The 23,302-nt window shown below is 45.2% G+C and overlaps 3 protein-coding genes across 26 annotated transcripts in view; 1 reads left to right on the top strand and 2 right to left on the bottom strand.

Moving 5' to 3' along the window:
* The window catches only part of LOC120828943 (synaptotagmin-2), a 50,577-nt gene extending 44,274 nt beyond the window's left edge, over positions 1-6,303 (top strand). For all 19 annotated transcript variants that reach the window (XM_078087201.1, XM_078087216.1, XM_078087263.1 and 16 more), the window contains one exon: positions 263-6,303. In XM_078087201.1, coding sequence (XP_077943327.1) covers positions 263-478 — 216 coding nt within the window. In that variant the 3' untranslated portion in view covers positions 479-6,303. The remainder of the gene's footprint in view (positions 1-262) is intronic.
* LOC120829572 (protein phosphatase 1 regulatory subunit 12B) lies at positions 5,689-18,558 on the bottom strand. Of its 6 annotated transcripts, none has more exons than XM_078087317.1 (8): positions 17,761-18,558; positions 13,133-13,149; positions 12,897-13,026; positions 11,886-11,990; positions 11,695-11,745; positions 11,500-11,550; positions 10,786-10,854; positions 6,685-8,041 (listed from the first exon to the last, which is right to left on the bottom strand). In XM_078087317.1, exons 1-7 carry the CDS (start codon positions 17,860-17,862, stop codon positions 10,813-10,815), a joined length of 498 nt encoding a protein of 165 aa, XP_077943443.1. In that variant the 5' UTR covers positions 17,863-18,558; the 3' UTR covers positions 6,685-8,041; positions 10,786-10,812. The 6 variants fall into 6 exon arrangements, with proteins under 6 accessions (XP_040049753.2, XP_077943443.1, XP_077943446.1 ...); XM_078087320.1 differs by having other exon boundaries at positions 10,786-10,851; positions 17,761-18,525; XM_078087309.1 differs by lacking the exon at positions 10,786-10,854 and adding an exon at positions 9,068-9,355 and having other exon boundaries at positions 7,907-8,041; positions 17,761-18,525.
* Positions 18,549-22,933, bottom strand: LOC144383007 (uncharacterized). The gene is made up of 5 exons (XM_078087301.1): positions 22,846-22,933; positions 21,876-21,969; positions 21,573-21,791; positions 21,345-21,459; positions 18,549-20,916 (listed from the first exon to the last, which is right to left on the bottom strand). The coding sequence occupies exons 1-5, from the start codon at positions 22,863-22,865 to the stop codon at positions 20,627-20,629; spliced, it is 738 nt and encodes a 245-aa protein (XP_077943427.1). The 5' UTR covers positions 22,866-22,933; the 3' UTR covers positions 18,549-20,626.
* Positions 22,934-23,302: the final 369 nt, after the last annotated feature.

Genomic DNA, 23,302 nt, shown 5'->3' with positions numbered 1-23,302 from the left:
CTGTGGCCGACTGGCTCTGTACGGCTTCACCATCGGGATCTCTCTCGCTCCTGTCGAGCATATTTTATCAACGAATGGATGTAAAAAAAACATAGTTGTATGAAGACGAAAGTAAGCAGGACCCTCGTTGTCCTTTGACAAAACGCCCAGCGATTCATCCGAAATGAATTATTATAGTATTTGAGCAAAACGTTCTCTCGGCCCTCATCTGCGTGTGGTCGCCGCGGCGCCCTGAACCTTTTTGTGCTGCTTTCTCTCCCAGAAAATCCTAGCTGTGATCACGGTGCTGGATTATGACAAGATTGGCAAGAACGACGCCATCGGGAAGATCTTGGTGGGAAGCAAGAGCACAGGGGCCGGGCTGAAACACTGGTCCGACATGCTGGCCAACCCCCGTCGCCCCATCGCCCAGTGGCATCCGCTGCAGCCCGAGGAGGAGGTGGATGCCGCCCTCGCAGCGCTGAATGCCAAGAAGTAAACCCCCTCCACCCGAACACATTGTCCCCACCTCCACCTTACCCACCCATGCATTCCCCATCATGTCCCCAGGTCCCACATATGAGTGTATATTCCAGAAGAACGCCCCCAGCTGTACATCCGCTCCCCTCCGACACCACCCACCCACCCACCCACCCAACCACCACCTCCTCCTCCTCCTCTTTTGAAAAGATCCATCGATGTCACCGAACATGATGGGAAATATAGTTTAAAAAAAAAAAAAAAAGAGCATCATGGTAAATGAAGTCATGTCATTGAAAAAAGAAGACGCGTTACTGGATGGACAGATACTCCGTTGATTTCCTTTAGATCTATTTTTGTATTGGGGTTGTGGTTCCATTAATAAGAATACAGAGTAGACTGCGAACGCCAGTAGGAGTGCTATGTGGGAATCTGGTGATCGAGGGGATAAGACATGCACTCACTCACGTTGTACTTCTCAGCCCTTCCCTTTAGTGACACGGTTTGCTTAGAGTAGTGCTTAATAATAAAATGCTTTATACTGCCATATGATAGAGAAATAACACAAGCAGGTCCATTCCTTAGGTGTATTGTGCACCGTGTTCCACACCTGCCAGTTGTCATACTAGGTGATTCTGTTGGTTTGAAGTACATTCCTAGAGTTGGGTAGCGAGTAGTGAAAGGCACACGTCCAGTTACCCACAAACACACTGCCTTTTTTGATTAGTTGACCTTCCGCCCATCGTCTCAGGAAAACTGAGAGGAAACTGAAACTCCATGCCTTTTTTTCTAAACGGGTTCTCATTATTCAAACACTCCACATGATGAAAAGGAAACATTGGATTGAAAAGCTTGAGCGCTTGTTTTGTGTTTTTTTTCCCCCGGTAAACATAAGGCTGGTGTTAGTGGATCCGTGAGATGCTACGTTAGGGAACAGGGAGCGGTGGGTTTTTGGTTTAAAAAAAAAAAACAACAGAAGGAGGGTTATTTTCATATTTTGTGACAGTGCAAGGTGGCGGTGGGTGTCGTTAGAACGAAAAGCAAGGAAATATCAGAGCGGTTACAACAGAGACTGATTCCAACCACCAATGGCATGATATTTACAAGGTGTCGATTACTGCCCGCAGTCTACCACCTCCCCTCCCAGCGCCGCCGATTCTGTATCTCACTTGTTGTGCTACTGCCATCAGTCATGGACTTGATACAAGGGTTTTACTCCAAAGGAATCCCTATAACCGTCTTACAGTCATAAAGGAGACAAGCCTTCAAAGTAACAAAATAAGCAATTTTCAACTACCAGGGACGCCTTCCAGTTAGCGGTGTTGTTCTCTTCATTTCTCGCTTCTTTTGTTTTTCCAGTTTCATTTTATTTCACTTTCAATTACTTTTATTCCTTGTGCACTTTAAATCCAAATGTTGTGTTTAAGTTCCCTCGGAAACCAGAGCTTTAATTGTTTATGTTGTTAATAACAGCTGGTTTTAAGAAGGAAGCGCATTATGTAATCCGTTTTCTGTTGTTGCTTTGTTTGGGCTCAGCTTTTTGTGAATGTGTTTTGATTGTTTGAATATTACGATTCTCACTTGATTGCAAGGACATGGTCTGGAAGAAGGCGGCGATCCGCGTGTACTTCACACGCAGCTTACCAAACTGTTGAATTTAATTGCACTACTGGGTATTATTCTGTTCTGTGGTAATTTGACACTGTTCTTCGATCCACGTAGATTTCGTTGGTTAGTTATGAAATGTGTTGTGCGATTGGATTTGTCGTGTGGCACACGTGGTACAGCGGAAAGAAGCCCTCGTCGCGTGACCATCTAATGCTCCCTGTCTCCTCCGCAGAATGGAATTGGCTCAGTGTATTTCTAAATTATAATCAAAGAGGGATGGTGAGGTCAAACTTGTACCTCTGATGAAATCCAAACCGCTTGTTTGACCCTAATTTTATTTAAATCAACAGCCACAACTACTCATTGGCTGCAAAGTCAATGTAAATCAAATGTAGACAGTACTACAATGCTTGGGGAATTTAATGAATGTTGGCTCTTGTATCTTTCTCTGTTGGAAATTGTGAATTCTTATTTTTTATAACCAACGTAGACCATGTTCAGATTTTTCCGTCTTTCTTCTCACATGATATCGTTTCCTCCGTTGATGAAGCAGCACTAAAGAAAAGGCGACATGGAAGCAATCAAACAACCCATTGGTGTGTAGTTTTGCCTATATACATAGTTCATACACGTTGATACTGCATGTTTATACAAAATACTGTACATAGCCGCATGTTTTAGAGACAAAGCAAAAATATCTCGTGTACGTAAGTGGATGTCATTTGTCATTTTAATAACACAAACGAAAGGGAAAAAAAAGACGCACTGTATATTTTCTAAATGAAACAAATGTGTATTTTTTTTTTTCAACGAGGGTCTTTGGAGAGAATGTCATACAAATATTAGAGTACTATTACTAATAACAAACCTTTCCACGCCTGAAAATCTTAAGCAAGTGTGTCGTCCAGTACTGTGTGTGAGTTCATGTAGGATGAAAATGTAGCCGCATGCTTGCTATATACTTCCTTGTGATCAAAACTTTAATTTGATGCCATTTTTATGCCAAGTTGTTTCGAAGGCCAATGTGTTACTGAATTTTAACGCTGTTGCTTTTTTTTCTTTCTTTGTCTTGCTAAGAAATATGTTTTAGTTTTTTATATGTTTGGGCCGGGGGGGGTCTCCAAGTCTATAATATGACTTTTTTTCAAACGCATTTAGTGCGGTGTTATTCTGGAATAACTTGTTAGATGGAGATTGAATATTCCTGCAATCTGTAGGTGGATTGTGGGAGTTGTTTTCTGTGCCAGTAGTCAAGTCTGTTGGATCATATCATTGTATGAAATGAATTTCCAGTTGCCAAAAGATGAAATATCCCATTCCAGTGCACACAGATGACTTGGAATCCCTTCTTCTCTCAGTTTATATTTTCACTTCTACCGTATTTAAATGACCTGAAACCTTTCACGGCTGTGTCTCTTTTACTGTGTTTATTATACAATACGTGTATGTGTATACGAGACAAATGAATAAGACAAAACTAAAGCCATAAAACTCATGCACTGACGCTGAGTAGCTAGTTTATTTATGAAAAAAAAAAAAATCTTGACATGTCTTAATTTTCCTTGGCCAGTGTTTCTCTTTTACATTCCGTTCAGAGGTCTTTGTTCATCAAAAGGGCCAAATCCACTTTTGTGTATATGTGAGCTTTGGGAACAGTTGTGAGTTTAATAGAGTGAGTGTGTCTTTTTCTACTTTCAAAGCTGTTGACGTCCTTGTTTCATAGAGGTAGCTGAATTTACAGTATTGTGATTAGTAACGTATATGCCTTGTTTTGATAGTATGGATACTAGATATACAATCACAATAGGTTCTCAATAATACTGCTAAAGTTAAAGTATAAATATATATAAATATATATATAAATATATATAGTGAGAGAGAGAGAGTGTGTTCTTTTCTTGGGCTGAGTGCAATGAACCTGACTGGGTCCCTATTCAAGTTTCTCTTCTCGTGGTTGAACAGCGGTCTGTACTAGTGACCACGAGTACAATCAATAACACACTGCTGGCGAGCACGCTGGCGCCTTTTCGTTGGTTTGTTTAGCGCGTTGCTCAAACAACACAACCTTGTAGTTAGATATCCAACAATCACAGAGCAAAACTGAGAGAAACTTTAAACAGCGGCACCCAAGTTTTAGGCCTGAATCCCTCCCATAGAACTATGCATAGATTTATGATTTACACAGACAAATGGCAGAAAGTATATGAAAATATGGAAACACATATAATGTTATCGACATTAAATGCCATTAAAGGAGCAGTTCCAAGTTTTGGGAAGTACGCTAGTTGGCTTTCTTGCAGTGCGAGAGGAGACGATTGATACCACTTTTATAACTGTGCTCTAATTTTGGAGCCGGACGTAGACGGTTAGCTTAGCTTAGCACAAAGACTGGAAACAGCTAGCCTGGCTAGCCTGTATTAAGCTAAGCTAAACATCTCCTGGCTCTAGCTCCATACTTAAAGGATTAATGTGTGTCAATCTTCTTTTCCAACCAAAAAAGAAAGCGAGTTTGCCTTTTTCCACAAAATGTTGAACTTTTCCTTTAAGTTTACGTCAGATGTTGAATTTTCTCTGAAGTAAACATCCACCTGCCGTCAGTCATCAGTCCTGGCAACGATCCTAAATGTGATGTGCAACGCTGCACATTGTCTAAAGCAATATCATAGTTATCAACTGTCCCGTTATTGTTTCCAATTGTGACCGAATGATGCACTGAGAACAAGTCAAATACAAGATTTCAGTGTGTTTCACAAAATACTGCCAGTACCTGCTTACAGTCGCCGGCGTTCGCTGTTTCAATCTACACAAGCCAAAATAATAACTCACGTAGAAGCAAACGGAACACATCAGAGGATGAGGCAAACGTAATCACAGGTCGAATTTATAGCACATTTAAGGGATTTGTTTCCTTTTACTTTACTTGGGTCACTGCAGTCACATGCCATCCGGGTTCTATGGGGGCCAGAGACTGGGAGCTGTGTGCGCTTGTGTTTGTGGTACAAATAGACGACGTGTTGGCCCTTTAGCAGACACGGTGCAAATTACACAGCACTAGAATCAATAACTACCAGATACAGTACAGGTCTGCATGCACGGGACACATAACTCATCCTTCGATGTACATCTTTGTGCGTGTGACCGTAATACTCAAACAATCTTCAGTTCCACTTTAAACGCGGGGGTTGTTCCGCTGTGTTTCCGAGCTGTGTCCATGTTCACTACCTTATGCACAACTGCAGCTGAGACCGTGCGTCGTGTCAGCTGTGCAGACACAGTTTTGGAACGCCGTTCGCAGGACCAGCTTGTTTTTGTTGTTGTTGCTGTTGTTGTTGTTTTGTTTGTCTGTTCAACAAACGCTGGGATTTAAAAAGGGAAAACATCCAAAGTTCAGTAGATCATTCACCGCCCTGTGGAAATGTGTGGCGGCGCATCTCAGCGGGCAGAGACGCCACTCTGAAACGTGTTGTCTTGTCTCCTATATTACTCGCTGTATTTCTTCTTTGTATTCTTGTGCACACGTGTAACCATCTGTCTTTATTTTTCTTTCTTTTTTGTGATGTAACCCTCTAACGTAGAATTGCGGGAAAACTGTGTCTGAACCGACGCCAGGGTCACGTTTGCTTTTTCCTTTTTTTTGGTTCGCGTCTCTGTCCCGTTTGTGTGTAACCAGCTACGTACCATCAGTTTCCTTGTGCTGATTGGGAAGCAGGCTCGTCGACTCTCTCCACTCAAATCTGCTTTTTCCGCTGAGCGCAAAGGACGCCGGCCTTCATGTTTACATGGATATACCGTATACTGCCGAACATGCAGGACCGTACCAAACTCTCCTCTCGAGCGCTTCGTCCTCCCCCCTCCTTCTCGTCCCCCCGATGCAACTGTGTTCTCAAGACTCTTTCTTTTTTTCTTTTTTTAAATCTTTCTCCCCTCTTTCTCCTCTTGATCATCTTTTTAAAGAGTCGGGGGACAGTCAGGATGTGTCCTCTAGCTGTGTTTCTTCGTGTCTAGTGTCGTGGTGCGCGTGTTCATGTCAGTACTTGTGCCTACTGTGGATCGCATGCTTTAGCCCTTGACTGGACACAAACGTTGCTCACAAACTCCTCTTGACCCTTATGTGGACAAACGTTGGGGATCCTTATAAAAGTTATCAAGGGAACCAAATAACTTATTACAAATTTATCATATGTGTTACCAGTTCTGTAAAAAAACAAATAGGAAATAAAGGCCTTTTAATTACCACGAGTTGTTTGTGTTCAATACTTAAAGTGTTCCCTAATGATTCCTTGTGAAGCAAAGCACATTAATGTCACACTGAGAAACATCTCCGTCCCGTTACAGTTTATTAAGCAAAGTGTGTAAACCGGTGTGTGTGCATATTAGGCATCAATACATCCCAAATGTTTTCCACCTAGTCCATTATATCTACAGCGTGTGTGGAAAATGCCAAATGAGCCTCATTTGTGAATTGCTGGATGTGATCGAAGATGACATCGATGTTACAGAATGGAACCATCACATTGGGAACGGACTACATCAAACAAGGGTTCATACCTTGAATATGATGAATGACAAACTGTTTGAACCAGTGATACTGGTGAATAAAGTGACACTCAGGCAGCGGCCTCTTTCTGGGTTTTAATCGTTCAGTTAACATTTTTCAAACATTTAGTGGAGGAAGAAGAATTTTACTATAATGCAGTTGCACCAGTAATAATGTCTTCAATGACCAGGGCTGCAGGTACAGTATACCTGCAGTAATAAAATGGCAACTGTATTTAGGCAGTAGTTAAACCCTTAAATTAAAGGTAATCTATGGTGAGAATATAGAAACTCAACCCGTTGCAATCTGTCCACAGCACATGTAATGAAACAGGTTCCTCCTCAGAACGTGGGATTGTTATTAATCAAACTATGTCGTGGAGGTCGAGGTTCTCAGCGCCTCCACCAGTGGAAGATTTTGAGAGAGAGAGAGAAATCTTTCAGTACCGTATAAACAAATTTAGTACACATGGTGCAAAGACTTAAATAAATAAATAAATCAGTATTACAGAAGAAATGCCGCTGTCTTTCTGCTGTTTTGAAGTAGTCTGGATCATGCAAAGTAAAACCAGTAAAGCAACTCATACCATTTGGTCGGATGACCGTATCAAATGCGGTGGGGACTTGATCACAAAAGTTCATTGTTTTATTGAAATATCCTTGAAGATGTAACAAACCAGTTAGTTTGCTAAAAGGACGTTTGGGGTTATTTTTAACAGAAGCTAGAGTTGAAATGTGATTCAAGAGGCGTTGTCACATTGACCAGTAAAAGTTATCAATCCAGGCAACAACATCAAAGTATGCATCTCACTAAGACGTAACATCTTAAATTAAGCGCAAACATTTTCAAAATAATTTACTTTACACAACAGTTTAGATATATGTTAAACAAAATACATTTTAGCCGGTGTGAATGTTCATACTAGGACCTTACAGCCCGGCCCTGATCTCATTCATCATTTGACAATCTGATCTTCATGCCAAAGTGGCCTTTCGGGCCCCTTGACTTCCCTCCTCTTTTGAAAACATTAAAATACATTTACGCAGTGGTCGATGCAGCAACAAACTCAATGTGGTGTGCGGTTATAATGTTACAAACACCTTCCTGCGAACCCGCGGTGGGAATTCTGCCTCGACGGGTCATTCAAACGGCACAGCTGGTCCCTATCTGGTTAATGTGGAAAAAACTAATCACGCAGACACATGTGTTTTAACTCCATCATCACACGCTGAAGCTCTTCAACCACAGCGTGTGACTCGGGGACACTGTCACAACCCGGGGCGCCGTGGATGGCGGCACCTTCGCCTTCGGGGGGGTCGGGGGGGGCGAACAGGAGCGTCAGACATCTTTTCATTTAGACAGTTTGCTGATGACTCGAATGAGAGCCCCGTTCTCGTCCTTGAGCCTCTGGTTGTCTGACTTGAGCTCTGTTAAGACCTGAGGCCGCAGAAGGAAAGAAACGATGTTAGAACTGTCGTCAGCGCGTAGAAATGTTCACTTCAAGCTTGAGTTGTTGCGCTGACACTATTCTGCTGCAACGGCACGATATCGTCAATCGCCACTAACAACAAGTGGACTAAAAGTAGTCTTTCAGTGACGTTTGACACCACACGATGAGGACATGCTTCACGGCACTCGATCATGCAGGTGAGGAGTGGCTTTGACGACACGTTCCGCATGTGAAAAGGGAAACAGAGCAAAGCCAGAGAGAGAGAGAGAGACTGAGGGTCAATTTCTAAAATCTAGGTCACGTCTCTCATGAGGAGCGATGACTAAAAATAACCGCCGTCTTTGCCAAAGAATTTCCTTTCTGCTAGAGACAAACAATAACCCTCTGCTCTCTAGCTGTGACACATTAACAAAAACTGGTGGATGAGAAAAGCCCCACGGCGACATGCTGTTACAAATCACCATTTCAGAGCCCCTTTTTTAACCCAATTTTTGTCATACCAAATTCCCTGTAATACAAATCCTATTTGTCGTGGTAATGCACTGCTTTAATATTTCTGCTATTAAACCAATCGAAACGCACACAGTGGCTCAGGACTCGTTTTGAATGCTGATGATCTCACACATTTCATTTCCTCCTAGAACGGCTATTTGCTTGGCAAACAGCTTTGCATTGATTACACAGCACATTACACAGCGCCCCAGTGTTTGGCAAGTGGCAAGATCAACAGCCGCCATGAACGTGTTTATTCTTTATGTCTCTGCGTGCTCTTATAGACCCTTCTATTTAGATTAAAAGAAGAAAACATGTCATGGTCATGCCATGTGAAGCCCCATGCAACATGGAGGTGACTGAAAAATACACTTCAAAGGAGGCTTATGTGAAAGTTTTTTTTGGGGGGCGGGGGTTAAGGGGTCAGCGGGGTTGACCTTTGATGGCCATAAAGCAAGTCAAGTTAAAAGCGTGAGGAAGATACATTGCGGGGGGTGGTAAGCATTTGGAGTGAGCAGGACCTGCCTGAGAGGAACACAGCAGAGGACGAGGCACCAGAAGAAGAAGGGAGTGCAGAAGTTATGTGTCTGAGAAGTGAAGAGGGGGGGGTGGAGGGGAGAGGGAGGACAGGTGACATCAGAGGGTCAGAGGTCCTCCGTCTCCGGCATGGAGGCCGTCTCGGAGAGGCGGGCGAGGGCGCGCAGCATCGCTCTGTTCTCAGCCAGGAGACACTCGTTTACCCGCCGCAAGGTCTGGACCTGAGCCAGAGCGGGGAAGGCCTGCACAGGGGGGGAGAGAGAGAGAGAGAGCTGCACAGAGGGGAGGACAGAGAAAGCATGCAGGGGGGAGGAGGGGGGGGCATGTGCAAAGAAGAAGACTCATACACGTATCCACTCACCCACACAGACAGAGAGAACAAGAGATCTGAGCGACTCGTATAAGGAGTATTTACCCAACGAGGCCAGGGGAGAGAGACCGTTCTCTTTGGGTTACTCGCAGAGCGGTGGGGCTTTTAAAAGTGCTGAATGCACGGCAGAGGCAGAGGACAAGGGCTCAAAATAAATAGATAAATTACAATCATGTATATTCTACTATTTCAAACATAGCTCATAGCTTTGCCAGTTTTAAGTGAAAGGAAAATAAGTGATTCATTCCCCCTTCACTTCCTCTTGGCCGGACTTTTTGAGGTGAACCTCAACGTGGTTAAACAGAAACATCTGTGGTTTGACGCAATTCTTGAGGGCAAACCACATAATACACACACACACACACACACACACACACACACACACAGACACACACGCGGGGCACTTGAAATGTTTCAGGCTACCGAAACACGTGAATATGGCCCACGTTAGGGTTCAAAGGAGGACATCCAGCTGCTTCTTACAACACCAAAACACATTTAGACAAGAAAGAAATTCACAGTTAGCCTGTGTTTGGAAAGCAACAGCTCATGCATATAATGTCCTCAGAACAAGAAGGTGCAGCTTCTGGAGAGGTGCCCTTGGCGAGAGAGAAGAGAAGGGTAGAGTGGGCTGAGGAAGCACTACGTCTGAATGAATTCATCACACTCTCATAAAAGTGAGCTCTTTGATAATAAATTAGATCGGAACAAACTTTCCAGTCTGGAAGGGGATCCGGCGTAGTTGACCCTAATCAAGTTTCACAGGGAATAATTCGGCCTTACGTGTGAAATGTGAGGCGCTAGAAAGTAATCAAGACACCAGTGGTGAGACTATTTCAAATGGGGAAACAAGGACACACATTGATGAGAGGCACCTGAGACCCTCGGTGCATTACAGACTAACGGGATCAGACCTGAAGAGGTGGTCCCAATTAAATCTGCACCCCTCTACTGGAGGTGAAGCCGTGCCTACGTGCGCCGCCTACAGGGAAGGAGTGCAGAAGCTACTGCAATGTTCACTCTTCTGTAAGCTTCAGATTGTCACAACTGTGCAGCAGGTTGTGTTCAGATCTCGGGGGTCCTAACGGCGCTGGGGGTCCTTTCCGGTAGGTGGCACGTGTTGGCACTGCTCGACTGAGCCGCAACTCGCTAAAAGTGAACCAGTGACTTTGTGAGTGAGTGAGTGTGGCTTAGATGCAGAGTGCGCGTCCACACGTGTAAACATGCCCGAGTCTCTCGGCGGCGCAGAGTCGCGTGAGGTGACAGGCAGGTGTCAATCACTTTTTTTTTCCCACGTCGCCCCTCCCCTCCCCCCCACCACCCTACACCCACCGCCACTTCCCCCGAGACCACCTGCTCTCAGGGCTGGTACCCGCAGCGGAACCGCAGCGGGGCGTCCTGCTGGGGGAACCACGACAAACGAGGGGGGTCAAACATTAGCCGCCGACATTCCACACTGCTGCACGTGTCACTGTTCATGACGACGCGGCCTGCGCGCGACACCTTCTCTGTTTCTCATCTCCTGACAGAGAGAGAGAGAGAGCTGCACGTACACAGGGCGAGCCACGGCTACTCGGGTGTGAAATCTCTCTCGTCTCGGACGGGGTTTTGGTGCTCTAGAACTAGAACTGGGTCAGCATGTCCACCCCGCCGGTGGGATAAGTGGAGCGAGAGGAGCATCGTCAGCAGCAGGCTCCCTCCTCGGCGTGCCGGGAAGTGGGTGATGAGCCCCCAGCGTTGACCTTCCCTGTCCTTGACTTCCAGCCCACCTGGCTGACAACAACCCTGGAGGGAGAACGCGGCGGCTATACGTGTGTGTGTGTGTGTGTGTGTTTTGCTCCGTAAAAACATTTTAGGCGTGCTTGATTTAGCACGTGTAACAGTGGCTTGGCCGGAGGCGTGGACCTTCATGTACTGTTAGTGTTATTGCAGGGTTTGGGGGGGAAAAGAACATCCCAGATAACTGACGCACGACTTGTATAAGAGAGAAAATATGCTATTTAAACCCGGGGTGAGTATGCAAGATTTGTTTCTGCTTGCACTGACCTTCAACTCATCCTCCATGTTTGACACTTTTTTATCAAGAGCTTGTTTTTCCTGTAAATAAAAGAAAAGGGCGCTGACATGAATATATTTTATTGGGGAAAAAAAGGGAAAAACACTGAGAAAGGACACGAGCATTCAGCCATCTTGATGGTAGAATAAAATATAGACATTCCAAAATGTTGCAGAGACACTTACCCTTTTCTCAGACTCAAGGACTGTAGATCTCTCTGATAGTCTGTCGTGCCTCTAGAAGTTAGAATGATACTGTTATTTTCAGTATTGGGGAATATTTTGAAGCCTGATTCCATTAGGGACCTTGGAAGGATGATGGTGAAGCAGTGAAAACAGAACTGAGCTGACAGTTTTCCTCTCTGGCTTTTCTGTACCTGCGCGACTTTGTCCAGCTGAGAGCGGATCTTCACCAGTTCGTGTTTGCTGTCCTGCAGCCTGGACTTTAGCTTCTCGTTCTCATGCAAAGCCTCTGCGTACATCTGGAAGTGGACATTGTGACGATTAAGAATGAGCCTTATTACAAAGATTTAAAGGTCAAAATATGTAAACAAAAAATTTACCATTTAGATTAAACTAATTAATTAAAATTAGCCAGTCAAAACCCAAAGTATATGTAGACACACATCAGTTTTCAGTGTAGTTCATTTCTTTTTGCACAGGTTGGTCATAAAACACTGTTTTCTTTCTACTCTGCTCAAGGAGCGATTTATGATTTTATATATTATATATAACTTGCCAGGAGAAAAAAGCCTGGGGAGATGACGTTCTATTTTTTGGTTCTCTGCCGGCCTTTTAAATAGTTTTTAAAAACATGTTTTGAATATTTGTGTCGGCAGGTTGACAAAGCTTTTATATTTCACTCACACACAAAGTTCACTTTTGTCTAGAGACCCTGAGATTATCATACAATGCATCCCCTGCATTTTAATGGTGAAGCTATTTTTTTACATAAGCAAATTAAACATATGGGGTATATTAAATATATCATTTTAATTCATTCTGTATATTATATTAATTTGGCACAGTCACTTTTTGAAGTCCTTCCCCAAATCTTGAGAACCTTTATGTTTGCAGATACCTATGATTTTGTCGTTTGGACTCCAATAGGGTAAAATACATCTTATAATAACATATTACTATTCGGCATCATTTATATGACAGGAATTATCTAAATGCGCTATCAATGAAATTAATGTAAAGTATAAACACCTGTTATATGTCACTACTTAACATCTGTAAATAATTTGAATGAACTTTTATCCAAATATTGAAAAGACAAAACGTATTATCTTCCTAACAAGTATCTGTTTGCTTTGGCATGTTGTTAAAATAGATGAATCGGCTCTCTGCAGCACAGGAATCCCTCTGGGGTGATTGTTCACTACCTTCTTATAGTCTTTGCTGGAGGAGTCTTGCTCCTCTTTGCTCAGGGCAGCCAGCCTGGTCTCCCTGCGGGTGTAAGAGCCGGCGCGGCCCAGCGGTTTGTCCGTTGCACTCTCCCCACTGGAGTCATATCTGAGAGCAGCACATCCAGCACACACTTTAGGCCACTTATTGTTGGATTCTTCAAGGGAAATATAGTTTCATATTACCGGAGAGAAAGAAGAAGATAAATCCTCACCTTGACAATCTGTCATGCTGCAAAACAAACAACAAAACGATGTTAGTTGGATCGCCTGACACTTCAGCGTGAGATAAGATTTTTTTTTTTTACTGTTGTTGGATCCAGATTTATCTGTTTGATAAGATCAGCCAGAGGCTCGGCGGTGAAATGTTTTTTTCATTTCGCTGACAACAGAGGAGAAAACAAAAACTTCCAGGTGAATTATCACATCGCGTCCAGAGACCTGGCGCCCCGGCGGGACAAGAAATGCGACATTCAATCCGGCCAAACATTGAACTAACAAGGTTCGCGCCGGTCAGCGCTCCCCGGTGAGCCCCGTTAATCCCCCAGAACAGAAGGCCGCCGGGCCGATCCCCGCGGCGCGAAGACGACATCATGACTTCAGCAGCGAAGCATCTCCCGTGTGGCGGGTCGACGTGTGACCTCGGGCGCTGGCGGGGCTTCGCTGTAAACGTTGCCAAGTTGCGCTTAATCTGCCTGATGTGATCACACACGGAATTTAGTTCCACTTCACCGCGGATTCTGGGTGGTGTGCTCCACTCAAGAGTTTTTGGCTAATTGGATTTCACTTGGCTCTATTTTCAGAAATGCTCTTACCCAACAGATATGTCTATGATTTATTAGCTGTAATTTACATGTCTGCTGCCGTGTTACTGGACACGTCTATCGCTTTATATGTTCTCTACTATCAGAATCTGTTCTGCTCCAAACCAAACTGAATCAAATAGATCAGAACTCACTCCCATCAGCTGATAAACGTGGCACATGATGACTGGAGGTGTTTACCCTCAGTCGGAGACTGGAAATAAGAACGGGAGAGAGAAGAGTCCACAATAGGATGTCAGAGTGATCAATGATGTGCTTGAATGCAGCACCTCTTTCCTCCTAAACGTAAGGATTTGGAGTTGCTGTCTCGCCAGGAAAAGAGGGCTTTAAACACCTCAGTTGAGAAAATAAGGGCAATGAACTTGTCTTGTGTGCCACTGGTGATCCAAGCTGCTCCAGACAAGAAGCAGATGTAGACAGTCAGACAGCTCTGCTATGCAGCAGTCGCTTGACTTCTCCCTGAGACCTGGATCGCACCTGAGAACACATCCACCCCAGCTGCTCTCTCCTCCGCCTTCTCCTTCAGCCACACACCCAGTCCCACTGGCAGGGGTGGTGGCACAGGTCTACTCGTTTCACCCAAATGGAGCTTCTCTCTCTACCCTCTTCCACCCCACTGTCTTTCGAATTCAGTTACTCACCCGGAACAGTTAAATATCGTTGTCCTTTACCGTCCGCCAGGCTCCTTAGGTCATTTCTTGGAAGAACTGGACATTCTCCTGTCCAATTTCCCTGAAAATGGCCCTCCGCTCATCCTCCTGGGTGACTTCAACATCCACACAGAGATGTCATCTGACCTTTTACTCCTATTTTCTTCCTTTGCACTGTCCCTCAGTCCCTCTACTCCGACTCACAAAGCTGGCAATCACCTGGACTATATATCCACCAGAAACTGCTCTAGCTCTAACCTCTCTGTGACCCCACTTCACGTCTCAGACCACTTCTTACTCTCTCTATAACTAACGACCTCGCCCCATCAACAGTCGCTCCCTCTCTCCCTCCTCTCTGGCCTCCTCTGTTCTATCAGCTCTCCCCCTCAACCGACTCGTCCGAACGCTGCGGCGACTCCTCTCAACTAATTCTCTCCTTCCCTCACTTCGGACACTCAGGTGGCGGATCTCTGCCCGTCTGACTGACGTCTCTCAGTGGACGTCCGCTCACCATCTGAAAATCAAACCCGACAAGACTGAACTACTTCGCTTTCCGGGAAAAGACTCTCCTACACAGGACCTGACTGTTAACTTTGGCAGCTCTGTGTTAATGCCGACTTTGACTGCCAGGAACCTCGGCGTGACACCGGTCAACTCTCCCTGACCCCCAACATAACAGCGACAATGCGACTTTGTAGAGACACGCTCTACAACATCAGGAGAATACGTCCTCTTCTCACTCAGAAGGCGGCGCAGGTACTGATTCAAGCTCTTTGTATCCTTATGGTTGAAATTTCACTTATTGCAAATCGCTTGGGATAAAAGCGTCAGCCCAATGACATGTGTTGTAATGTAGACTGAATTAAAGTAATGGGCTTAATAGGTGGACAATTTGCGTTGAACAGAACGGAGCGAACTGATATTCCTGTGCTGGCATTTGCAGACTTGGTTGGGGGGGTTTCATGCAGCATCAAAGGAGCTGCTCCTCACCAAGTGTTTACATAACCGAGCCAGCGGCGCCTGTCCTTATGTGGTCATGTGCTCAAGAAGAGCTACCGAGGAAAAAACAGACCTCCGTGACCTGAGATGAAAAAAGGGCCATGATGAGCTCCCACTCGCTCTGATCCCTTCCTGCAGCGCTGATAACATTCCGCAATTATGTTTGGTGCTCGTTCGTTAATTAACTGTCAGGATCGGCCCCCTGATTTTATGAATAAATCACCGTGACGTCTGCCCCACCAAACCCGTGCAAGATTAGGGGTTCCTGACTGTACGCAAACCTTTTTCACACTAAAGGATTAGCAAATTTCTTTTTTAAGTTATACGGGGAGAGATTCTTCGTAGAGGTGATCCTTAAGCCGATGCACTTCTGCATCATGGTGCTTTTTTCTTCAACTTCAACCAAAGCCAGAAACTCGATCATAGCTGAAATTCTTCTTCTGACTGCGTGCCGCAGTGTGCCTCCCTTGTTAGGAGCGAGTCAGAAGTGGCACATGCAGCAAACTCTGTGAGGCAGAGCAGATGCGACGGAGACAAGCGGAAAACAACAGGGTGTCACACTGATGGAAACGTGCATGCTTGAGCCACGGGCGCTCTGTAAACACATCTGCCTCCGGCTTCATGGTGTGACAGGAGCAGCGTCATACACAGCAGGGGGTGGTGGGAGGGGTAGAGGGGGGGGAGTGCACAAGCTCACTGCTGCATTATATAAACGGTAACGTTAACAGCCGTCCCTGAGAGCCGATGGAATGATCACTAGGAGAGTCTTGACTCCCTCCCTCTCATCTCCTCCCCGCCGTCGCAGCATCGCAGTAGGAAAACCTGAGCTACGCGCACACACGCATGCACACACACACCCACGGCTTTGTCTCTCCACCCTGCTGGAAATGACGTCGCACAGGCAACCATAAAAGACGTTTCTTCCACATTCACTCACCTTTGCTCACTCAAACCTCTCCTGCTATTAACTCTTTGCAGCATCAGAGCCGGTCGGGGAGCTGCTGCTTTTTCTTTTTTTAAGAGCACTGAGTCAAAATGAATCTTGTCCACTAATGGAAGTGGAAGAGTCCTCCGATGCTTTTCTTCTGTACTTTTAATTCGTATTATTTCCGTCTTGTCTGTTTGTCAGCCTGGTTCTTGGTCTGCAGTTGGGTCCTTCGTGCCTGTCTTGCTTGTTGAGCCACAGCAATATATTTTGTGGAACTGCTGTAAACTCATGGGCACTAGAACTGTTTTTCCTCAAACTAATGGTGGGGAATCTTCATGTGTTAGATTTTCTTAATGAGAAACATAATTTAAAAAAGAAGCTCTTGATTATAGCTGCAGTATTTTAAGTAGCATCAAATGGAAATGCTGAAAGTGGAGAGGTGATAGTATTTTATTTTTCATTTTACTTGAGTAAATGTACTTAGTTACTTTCCACCACTGAGTATTTTCCAAACGTCCGTCTCATCCAATAAAATGTGTTTATTCTACTTACACTTGCTCACCGCGGTGAAGCACGCTGGACCGGGTTCCCATCAAAACATCGGGACAAGTGCTACAAATACTGCATCAACCCGATTCCACTGATCTGTGTTTTTTCAGAGTCAAACCAATTCAGATTGATCTGACGTCATGGAAAATAAATGCTTGTTTCATTGTGGATATGTTTCAAAAAGGAAAAAATGATAGCGTTCACTGCTGGCAATTGTGCTGCAAGCTTCTGCAGTGTTGCATAACGCAGAAGATGAGCAAAGTGAGTGTCTCTAAATAGACTGTGTAACGGCGCCTCATATTTTTGCATTTCTTTCTGTGCCTTTAAATGTGTCCGTCAAGGAGCTCGGTCTGCTGCACTGACAAAACCCCTCAGAAAGAAAACAAAACATGGCAAATGCAGAAGAAAAGTCTTCTCCAGAAAATGTGGTAATCAAATAAGCTGAGCTCACAAGTTATTTCAACAATGTAACTGAGTGATTCGGGGACTCAGGATTCGTGCATAGTTCATCATCATTTACATAACATGGAGTAATTAGGGATTAACTCTTATCCTGTTATGAAGAGTTGACATTCTTGCCTCTTTGACTAAACACACTCACAACTGTAAAGTTATGAATATTTAAAAGGCTTGCAACAACTATTTAAATTATCGGTTAATCTGCTGGTTCATTATTCCTTTGCCAAAATTAATAAAAAATATTTAAAAAAAGGTCCAGATTTTTTTAAATATATTTTTGCCTGAAACAAACGTAGAAAGTAACAGTTTAGAGGCGGAAATCCAGAATATTAATTATTTCTACACCGTAGTTCTGTAAATCACAAAAACGGTTAAATAAACTGAGATGTCCGATATCAACACTTTTCAGACAGAGGGAAAGTTTGTGGTCTTACTCTGTAGTTTTTGTCTGTAGGGGACGGAGAGGACGGCGGGGACTCGGTCAGCGACTTCCTGGTGCGAGTCAGGTCCTTGGTGCGCGGGTAGTAGGTGGACATCTCACCCCCCCTCCCTCCGTCTCTTCTGTTGGACTAGAGGTCAACGTCTACTGTCACGTTCACCGAGGACACCAGCAGGTCACAGCTGCACAGAGGCCCTCAAGCAACGGTGACGCAGATGCCCATGACTGAGCTCCCGGGGAATCCTCAAAAACAACAGGTGTTTGTGTGCGTGTGTCTTTGTGTGTGTGTACGGCCGTGTGTGTCTGTGTGTCTCAGTCCAGCATCACACTCACACGATGAGCTGAAGATACTTGCAGCTAATTCTAGAGGAGTTCCGAATGTGTGGTCACGCCGTGTTCAGAAGTCCAGACGGTGGAGCGATGATCAGATCAAAAATTGCAAAAGAACAAAAGAAAAAAACAATTGTCCTCCGAGAACCAAAAGACAAACATCTCGTGAAGCAAACAGAACCGTTCTGCTCCGGCTGACGTCTCGGATGAAACGTGGAGGGAAAGAAAGTCTACAAAGGAAGCGGCCAGGAGAGAAAAGTTTGCTCCCTTTGCTGCCTCTTCCTATGTTTCCCAAAGTTATACACGCACTCCCTCTCTCCTTTTCCTCTCGCTGCTTGCCCCCTCCTCTCCCCCAGACCCCCGCCTCTCCCTGCTCCCTTCGGTCCTGGAAAGCCGCCAGAAGCTCTGCTGTGGCTGAACTCGGCACCGAGGGCTAAAATTGCCCAATGATGTGGACGAGGATAAGGGGGAGGTGGAGCACGGAGCCAGAGTTGGAGTGTGTATGAGGGGGGAGGTGGGGAGGTGGGGATTGGGGCGGAGGGGGCGGTGTTGGCAGCAGTTTGTGTCCTGGAAGGTCAACACAGAATTACCTGAGGAGCACATCATCCACCCTGAAGTGTCGGGTAACTGTGTTCGTCCCACAGTGAGATGGAGAGGAGAGATGCTGTCAGGAGTGACACACTGTGTCAGCACCTTTTCCTTCCCGCCGAAACGCGAGGAGCCGGTTTCTCTGTTTAAGACCCGGGAATATTAACGAGGCGCCCGGTTAAACGTCCACATCAAGACCTCGTTCCGTCTTAATCACGGAAACGTTTTGGGGGAAGGATGATTTGCTGAGTTTGATGAGGAAGCGAATACAATGTCTGGACAATACCCGCTGTATGGAGCCGTGGCCGCTAAAGCTCGATATTTACCATACAGGCGAGAGAGAGTGGTATCAATCATCTAATTCTCAGGGAGAAGGAAAAATACGCAGTTCCCAACAGGACTGCCCCTTGTGCACAAGCCGACTCCTGCTACCTTTTATAGCGAGGCACGTAGCTCTTTGCTGGGGCCTCGTTCTTCCTTGTTGTGAATAGATCAAAGCAAAGATAAAGTCAAAAACACAGAGGCATGAAAAAGAGAGGTTGATGTTCTTTGGTTGCTAAACTATTCTGCATGTATCACTGTGTAAGCTTTTGTGACAGATGGTTTGAATCTGCAATCGGCAACAGCAGCTATCTTGTATATGAGGTATATTTGTAATGCTCTTCTCCATCTGTAGAGAATATATGACTCGGTGGAGAGTTTCAAAAGACTGGAGCCCATCTGGATTTGGCCCAGTCTGATCCTCACCCTCGGCTTCAGGATTATCCACATGGGTTGTTATCTTTTTTTCTCAACACAGACGACGAGCCGCCGAAGCTCTTCCCAGACTTTGCTTGTTTTCAGGAGCTGTGTTGGAGCGGAATGTGCTACCAGCCAGGATCGAATCACTGAATCCCGAAAGTGGCAGTGGGGGCCTGCGCTCTTGTAAAGTCCCCCGTATCATAATCCCCGCCATTGCCTATGTCTTTACAAGGATCAGACACCCTCCTACGCCACACCTGTCTCCCTCCCTCTGTGCCTGAAAGCCACAGTGGAAAATCTGCTCAGATCATCACAGGGTCACGCAGGGGTCGGCCGTGGCGGTGGGCAGCCTGTCGCGCTCCCCATGAAGCCTCGCCGCTCTGTGTTATTATCACGGACGGATATAGTCCGCTGCGTAATGCCAGGAGACTCTCGTGTTCCTAACAGATCTACGGTTCAGATTCCACCGCGGGCGACAGCTGAACCGCTGACCCGGAGTCAGCTTAATGAAGGGGAATCTACGATCCATATCCTCGTCATGCATCCTCTCTCTTTACCCATTCACTGACCGGCATCCGTCTTCTCACAGATTAATAGAATGTCCTCGGTGAAGCTCATGTGGAAGCAGTGACGCGGTTCAGGTGGTTTCACGTGAGGCTCTCAGGTGGAGGGAGCACAGTATCAGCTCAGAGGGTGGAGGAGAAAAGACAGTCAATCCCTCTGAATCCAAGGCTAAGACCAAGCAGAGAGCCCAATATGGTATGGTATGCTGAGACACCTCAGCCATGTGATGTGAGGAAGCAAAGCGACTTAGAGGGAGGAGGAGGAGGAGGAGGAGGAGGAGGAGGAGGAGGAGGAGGAGGAGGAGGAGGGGGAGGAGGACGGGGTGGAGCAGGAGGAGGTTTGTCCCCCCTGGATTGTCTTTCCACGAGATATTAACCAGCAGTTCTCATGAAGAGAATCTCTAAAGTCACACTTCACGTCTGCGATTGCGGAGCTTCTCAGAGTCTTGCATCAGAGTTCCGCAGCCTGTGAAGCGCACTTAGCTTTCGGGAGAGAAACGGGATGAGACAACCTTGTTAATTAATATTGAAGAATAAAATTGGCACGAGATCCTGTGCCGTGAAAGCATTTAATACCGAGATACCTTTTTCCTGAATAAGAGTGTTGATAACCAAAGTGTGTCATGAGCACACATACTCTCAAGGGATCTGAATGCATGAGACTGTAGTTATTCTCAAGTGAACTGTAAATACTCGGATCCGCTCAGCACAAAGTGAGAGAACAGAAATCTTTTGGCTCCATCTAGTGGTACTCAGGGGGGGACAACCGGAAACGAGGCAAGAGCCATCAATGGAGACTAAATCAAAACCTCTTTGCTTTCTGTGACGTTCTCCACGTACCTCTCCATCACAGAAGAGTCGCTGTCTTGTCAGCGGAGCTTCATCTTCAACGCGGTTCTGATTTTCATCCCTCCGGCATATCGCACCAGCTGTACAAAAACAGTAAATACTTTTATTCTGAAAGGATCTTTCCATCACTGCTGGAAATAAAGGGGAAGATTTACTGTGAAATTAACCCTGGGTGTCGTGTCTGGGTTTCTTTCTTAGCTCAAAGAACCTTCTTAAAATGTTTTTTGTCACCTAGACCTTGTCAATGATCGGCATTTCAAATTCTGGAAAAGCAATTTTAAATACAAAGGATTCTCATCCAGAGCAAAGCCTGTGGTGTCTGATCAACCTCACACATGAGTAACGTCACTATGTTGAAAACAATAATGATGCCTGAATGGATTTTTCATTTTCGTTAAATGCAGAGGCCCAGTTTGTGGCGAAGGGGAAGGACAACCTCTTCAATATCACTCACTCCCTGACTCACATACACGCACGTGAATCAGAATATAAGCAATGCTCTCGTGACCTGTGAAGGCGTTGTTGCAGTGAAGCAGCCCACGGGATCCAGCAACACACGAACACGGAAGGTCTGACATCGGAGAGTCGGCGATGGTTTCTAACCTGCGTTCAACGTTCCCCTGCTGCACAAGCATTAAAGAAAAATACAAAAATGGTAAAGAAATCACAAACATCCTCCAATTCAAACACGGCTGCTGAGGCCGGTTCCCAAACGGCATTCATTCCTCCTACTGACCTCGTCCATTTTGCTCCATTTGGGACCATCGGGCCATTTGGGACTGATCTCCGCTGTTTCCGTTGTCTCCATCGAGACACTTCTGACTCTCCTGTCGTCCGTCAAGCCGTTCTTCAGGCAACTCAATTCAGCCAGAGGGCCTCCTTCCGCCTTCCGACTGTTTTGAGGAGACAGGATGTTGCTTTTCTGAGCCTCTTTCAGGTCAGTCAGAGTCACTCCCTGTAGGACATTTATACAGCTTCAAATCTGTCAACAGTCAAAACCCGATCCAATAAAATGTGTCATCAGACATTGGATCTTTACCTGTGTTGACCTTCGGGTCTGTCTGGCATGACGGGACTTTGCTTTCCTCTGAGACTCCGCTTCCTCGTCCCTGACTGGGGTCAGGTATGACCTGCTTGAGTAGAGAAAAAACAGTAAACATAAATATTTAAGCACACATAATTCAATAACATAGTATACTTCACAGTATTTCTTCATGTTTTGCCAGACTCACTTTTTGTACATGGACCAAAAAATAACATGTACATATACATATAAAATCGTACACATTTCCCATGTAATGTATATTTTTAAATAAATGAAAAAAAAATGTAACCTTATGAACCATCAGCAAGTTTAACAGCATTATGCTCCAACGTCACATTCAAACGAGAAATACAAAGAATTAAGAAGGCAAGATGCTCTTAAAATGCGTTTTCATCGTCACTTAAAGACCTGAGCTCAATTTGCGCAAGAGGCTTAACAGACACAGAAAGTGCTGAGGAAGCATCAGTGAAGCTCGTGTTTTACCGGCGAGCTGCCGGCTCCTCCCCGGCTACGCTTTTACTGCTATTGATCTCGGGTTGTGGAGTCACCCTGAGTCCTGACTGAGAGTCTCACTCCACGCTACAATGTGCAACGCAAAGCATATTCGATGTTTCCACCCAGAACTGCAAGCCGAAGGCCTTCACAGCAAAACCCTCCTCTTAAGAAAAGTGAATAATAAATGACTTGAAAATAGTTGCTAAGAACAACATCCCTTGGCCAATCGTGACTAATCTACATAGAGAGGCTCGCCAAAGAGAAAGGGCTCATTCCAAACCCCACGAGTTAAACATTGCAAGCTCACATTACATCAGTTCAAAGAGGCCTACAGAGCATAGCTACTTGACATTAAGATGACAAACACATGGCCGAGGACCTTTGCTAAAAAAGTGGCTTGTTGTAGAGAAAATAGGTGAAATAAGAATCCAGCAATGGAGCAGCCCAACTCGCTGTCTCTGAAACTTACCTGGGAAGAAATGCCTGCATGGTCCCTGTGGAAGGTCAGAGACTGAGGCACCGAGACACTGCAGCACCGATATGTGGAAGAGGCTGGAACCAACTGACTGCAACCGGCTAGAGAGACAGAGAGGGAGAGAGTGGGAGGGAGAGAGAGCATCTGATGCACACACAATCGATTGAGACATTCTGCCAGGTCTAATGCAAGCAAGGGTTTATACCAGTTGCAGAAAATGGATTTCTTGATTTAAGTATTATTTGATAAGTTATAAAAATGCATCCACTGTGAGCAAATAGTAAAGAAGAAGGTTAAGGGTGGTATCTTTTCTGGTGGTGACATGTAGGTTGCTAAACTACAAAACAGTGCAAATTCATTAGAGTTACAACAATTAGACATAGAATAGACATGGCTCATGTCTAATTGTTGTAACTCTAATTCAATTTAATAGTCATCGAGATCTGTAGAA

The sequence above is a fragment of the Gasterosteus aculeatus genome, chromosome 2 (genome assembly GCF_964276395.1).
Source record: "Gasterosteus aculeatus chromosome 2, fGasAcu3.hap1.1, whole genome shotgun sequence".
In the NCBI taxonomy this organism is placed as follows: Eukaryota; Metazoa; Chordata; class Actinopteri; order Perciformes; family Gasterosteidae; genus Gasterosteus; species Gasterosteus aculeatus.
The sequence above is the reverse complement of the archived record's forward strand: the minus strand, read 5'-3'. Positions and strand labels throughout refer to the sequence as shown.

What these genes read in the sequence shown, in the direction of transcription:
- LOC120829572 (XM_078087309.1), bottom strand. Translation starts at nt 17,862, where the DNA reads ATGTCCACCTACTACCCGCGCACCAAGGACCTGACTCGCACCAGGAAG. An exon ending in CCAGCAAAGACTATAAGAAG is followed by an intron (nt 11,991 to 12,896) that starts GTAGTGAACAAT and finishes GTCCACTTCCAG; the next exon opens with ATGTACGCAGAGGCTTTGCA. An exon ending in ACATGGAGGATGAGTTGAAG is followed by an intron (nt 9,356 to 11,499) that starts GTCAGTGCAAGC and finishes CCCTCTGTGCAG; the next exon opens with CTCTCTCTCTCTCTCTCCCC.
- LOC144383007 (XM_078087301.1), bottom strand. Translation starts at nt 22,865, where the DNA reads ATGCAGGCATTTCTTCCCAG. An exon ending in AATGGAGCAAAATGGACGAG is followed by an intron (nt 21,460 to 21,572) that starts GTCAGTAGGAGG and finishes ATGCTTGTGCAG; the next exon opens with CAGGGGAACGTTGAACGCAG. An exon ending in CTGCAACAACGCCTTCACAG is followed by an intron (nt 20,917 to 21,344) that starts GTCACGAGAGCA and finishes GTTTTTGTACAG; the next exon opens with CTGGTGCGATATGCCGGAGG.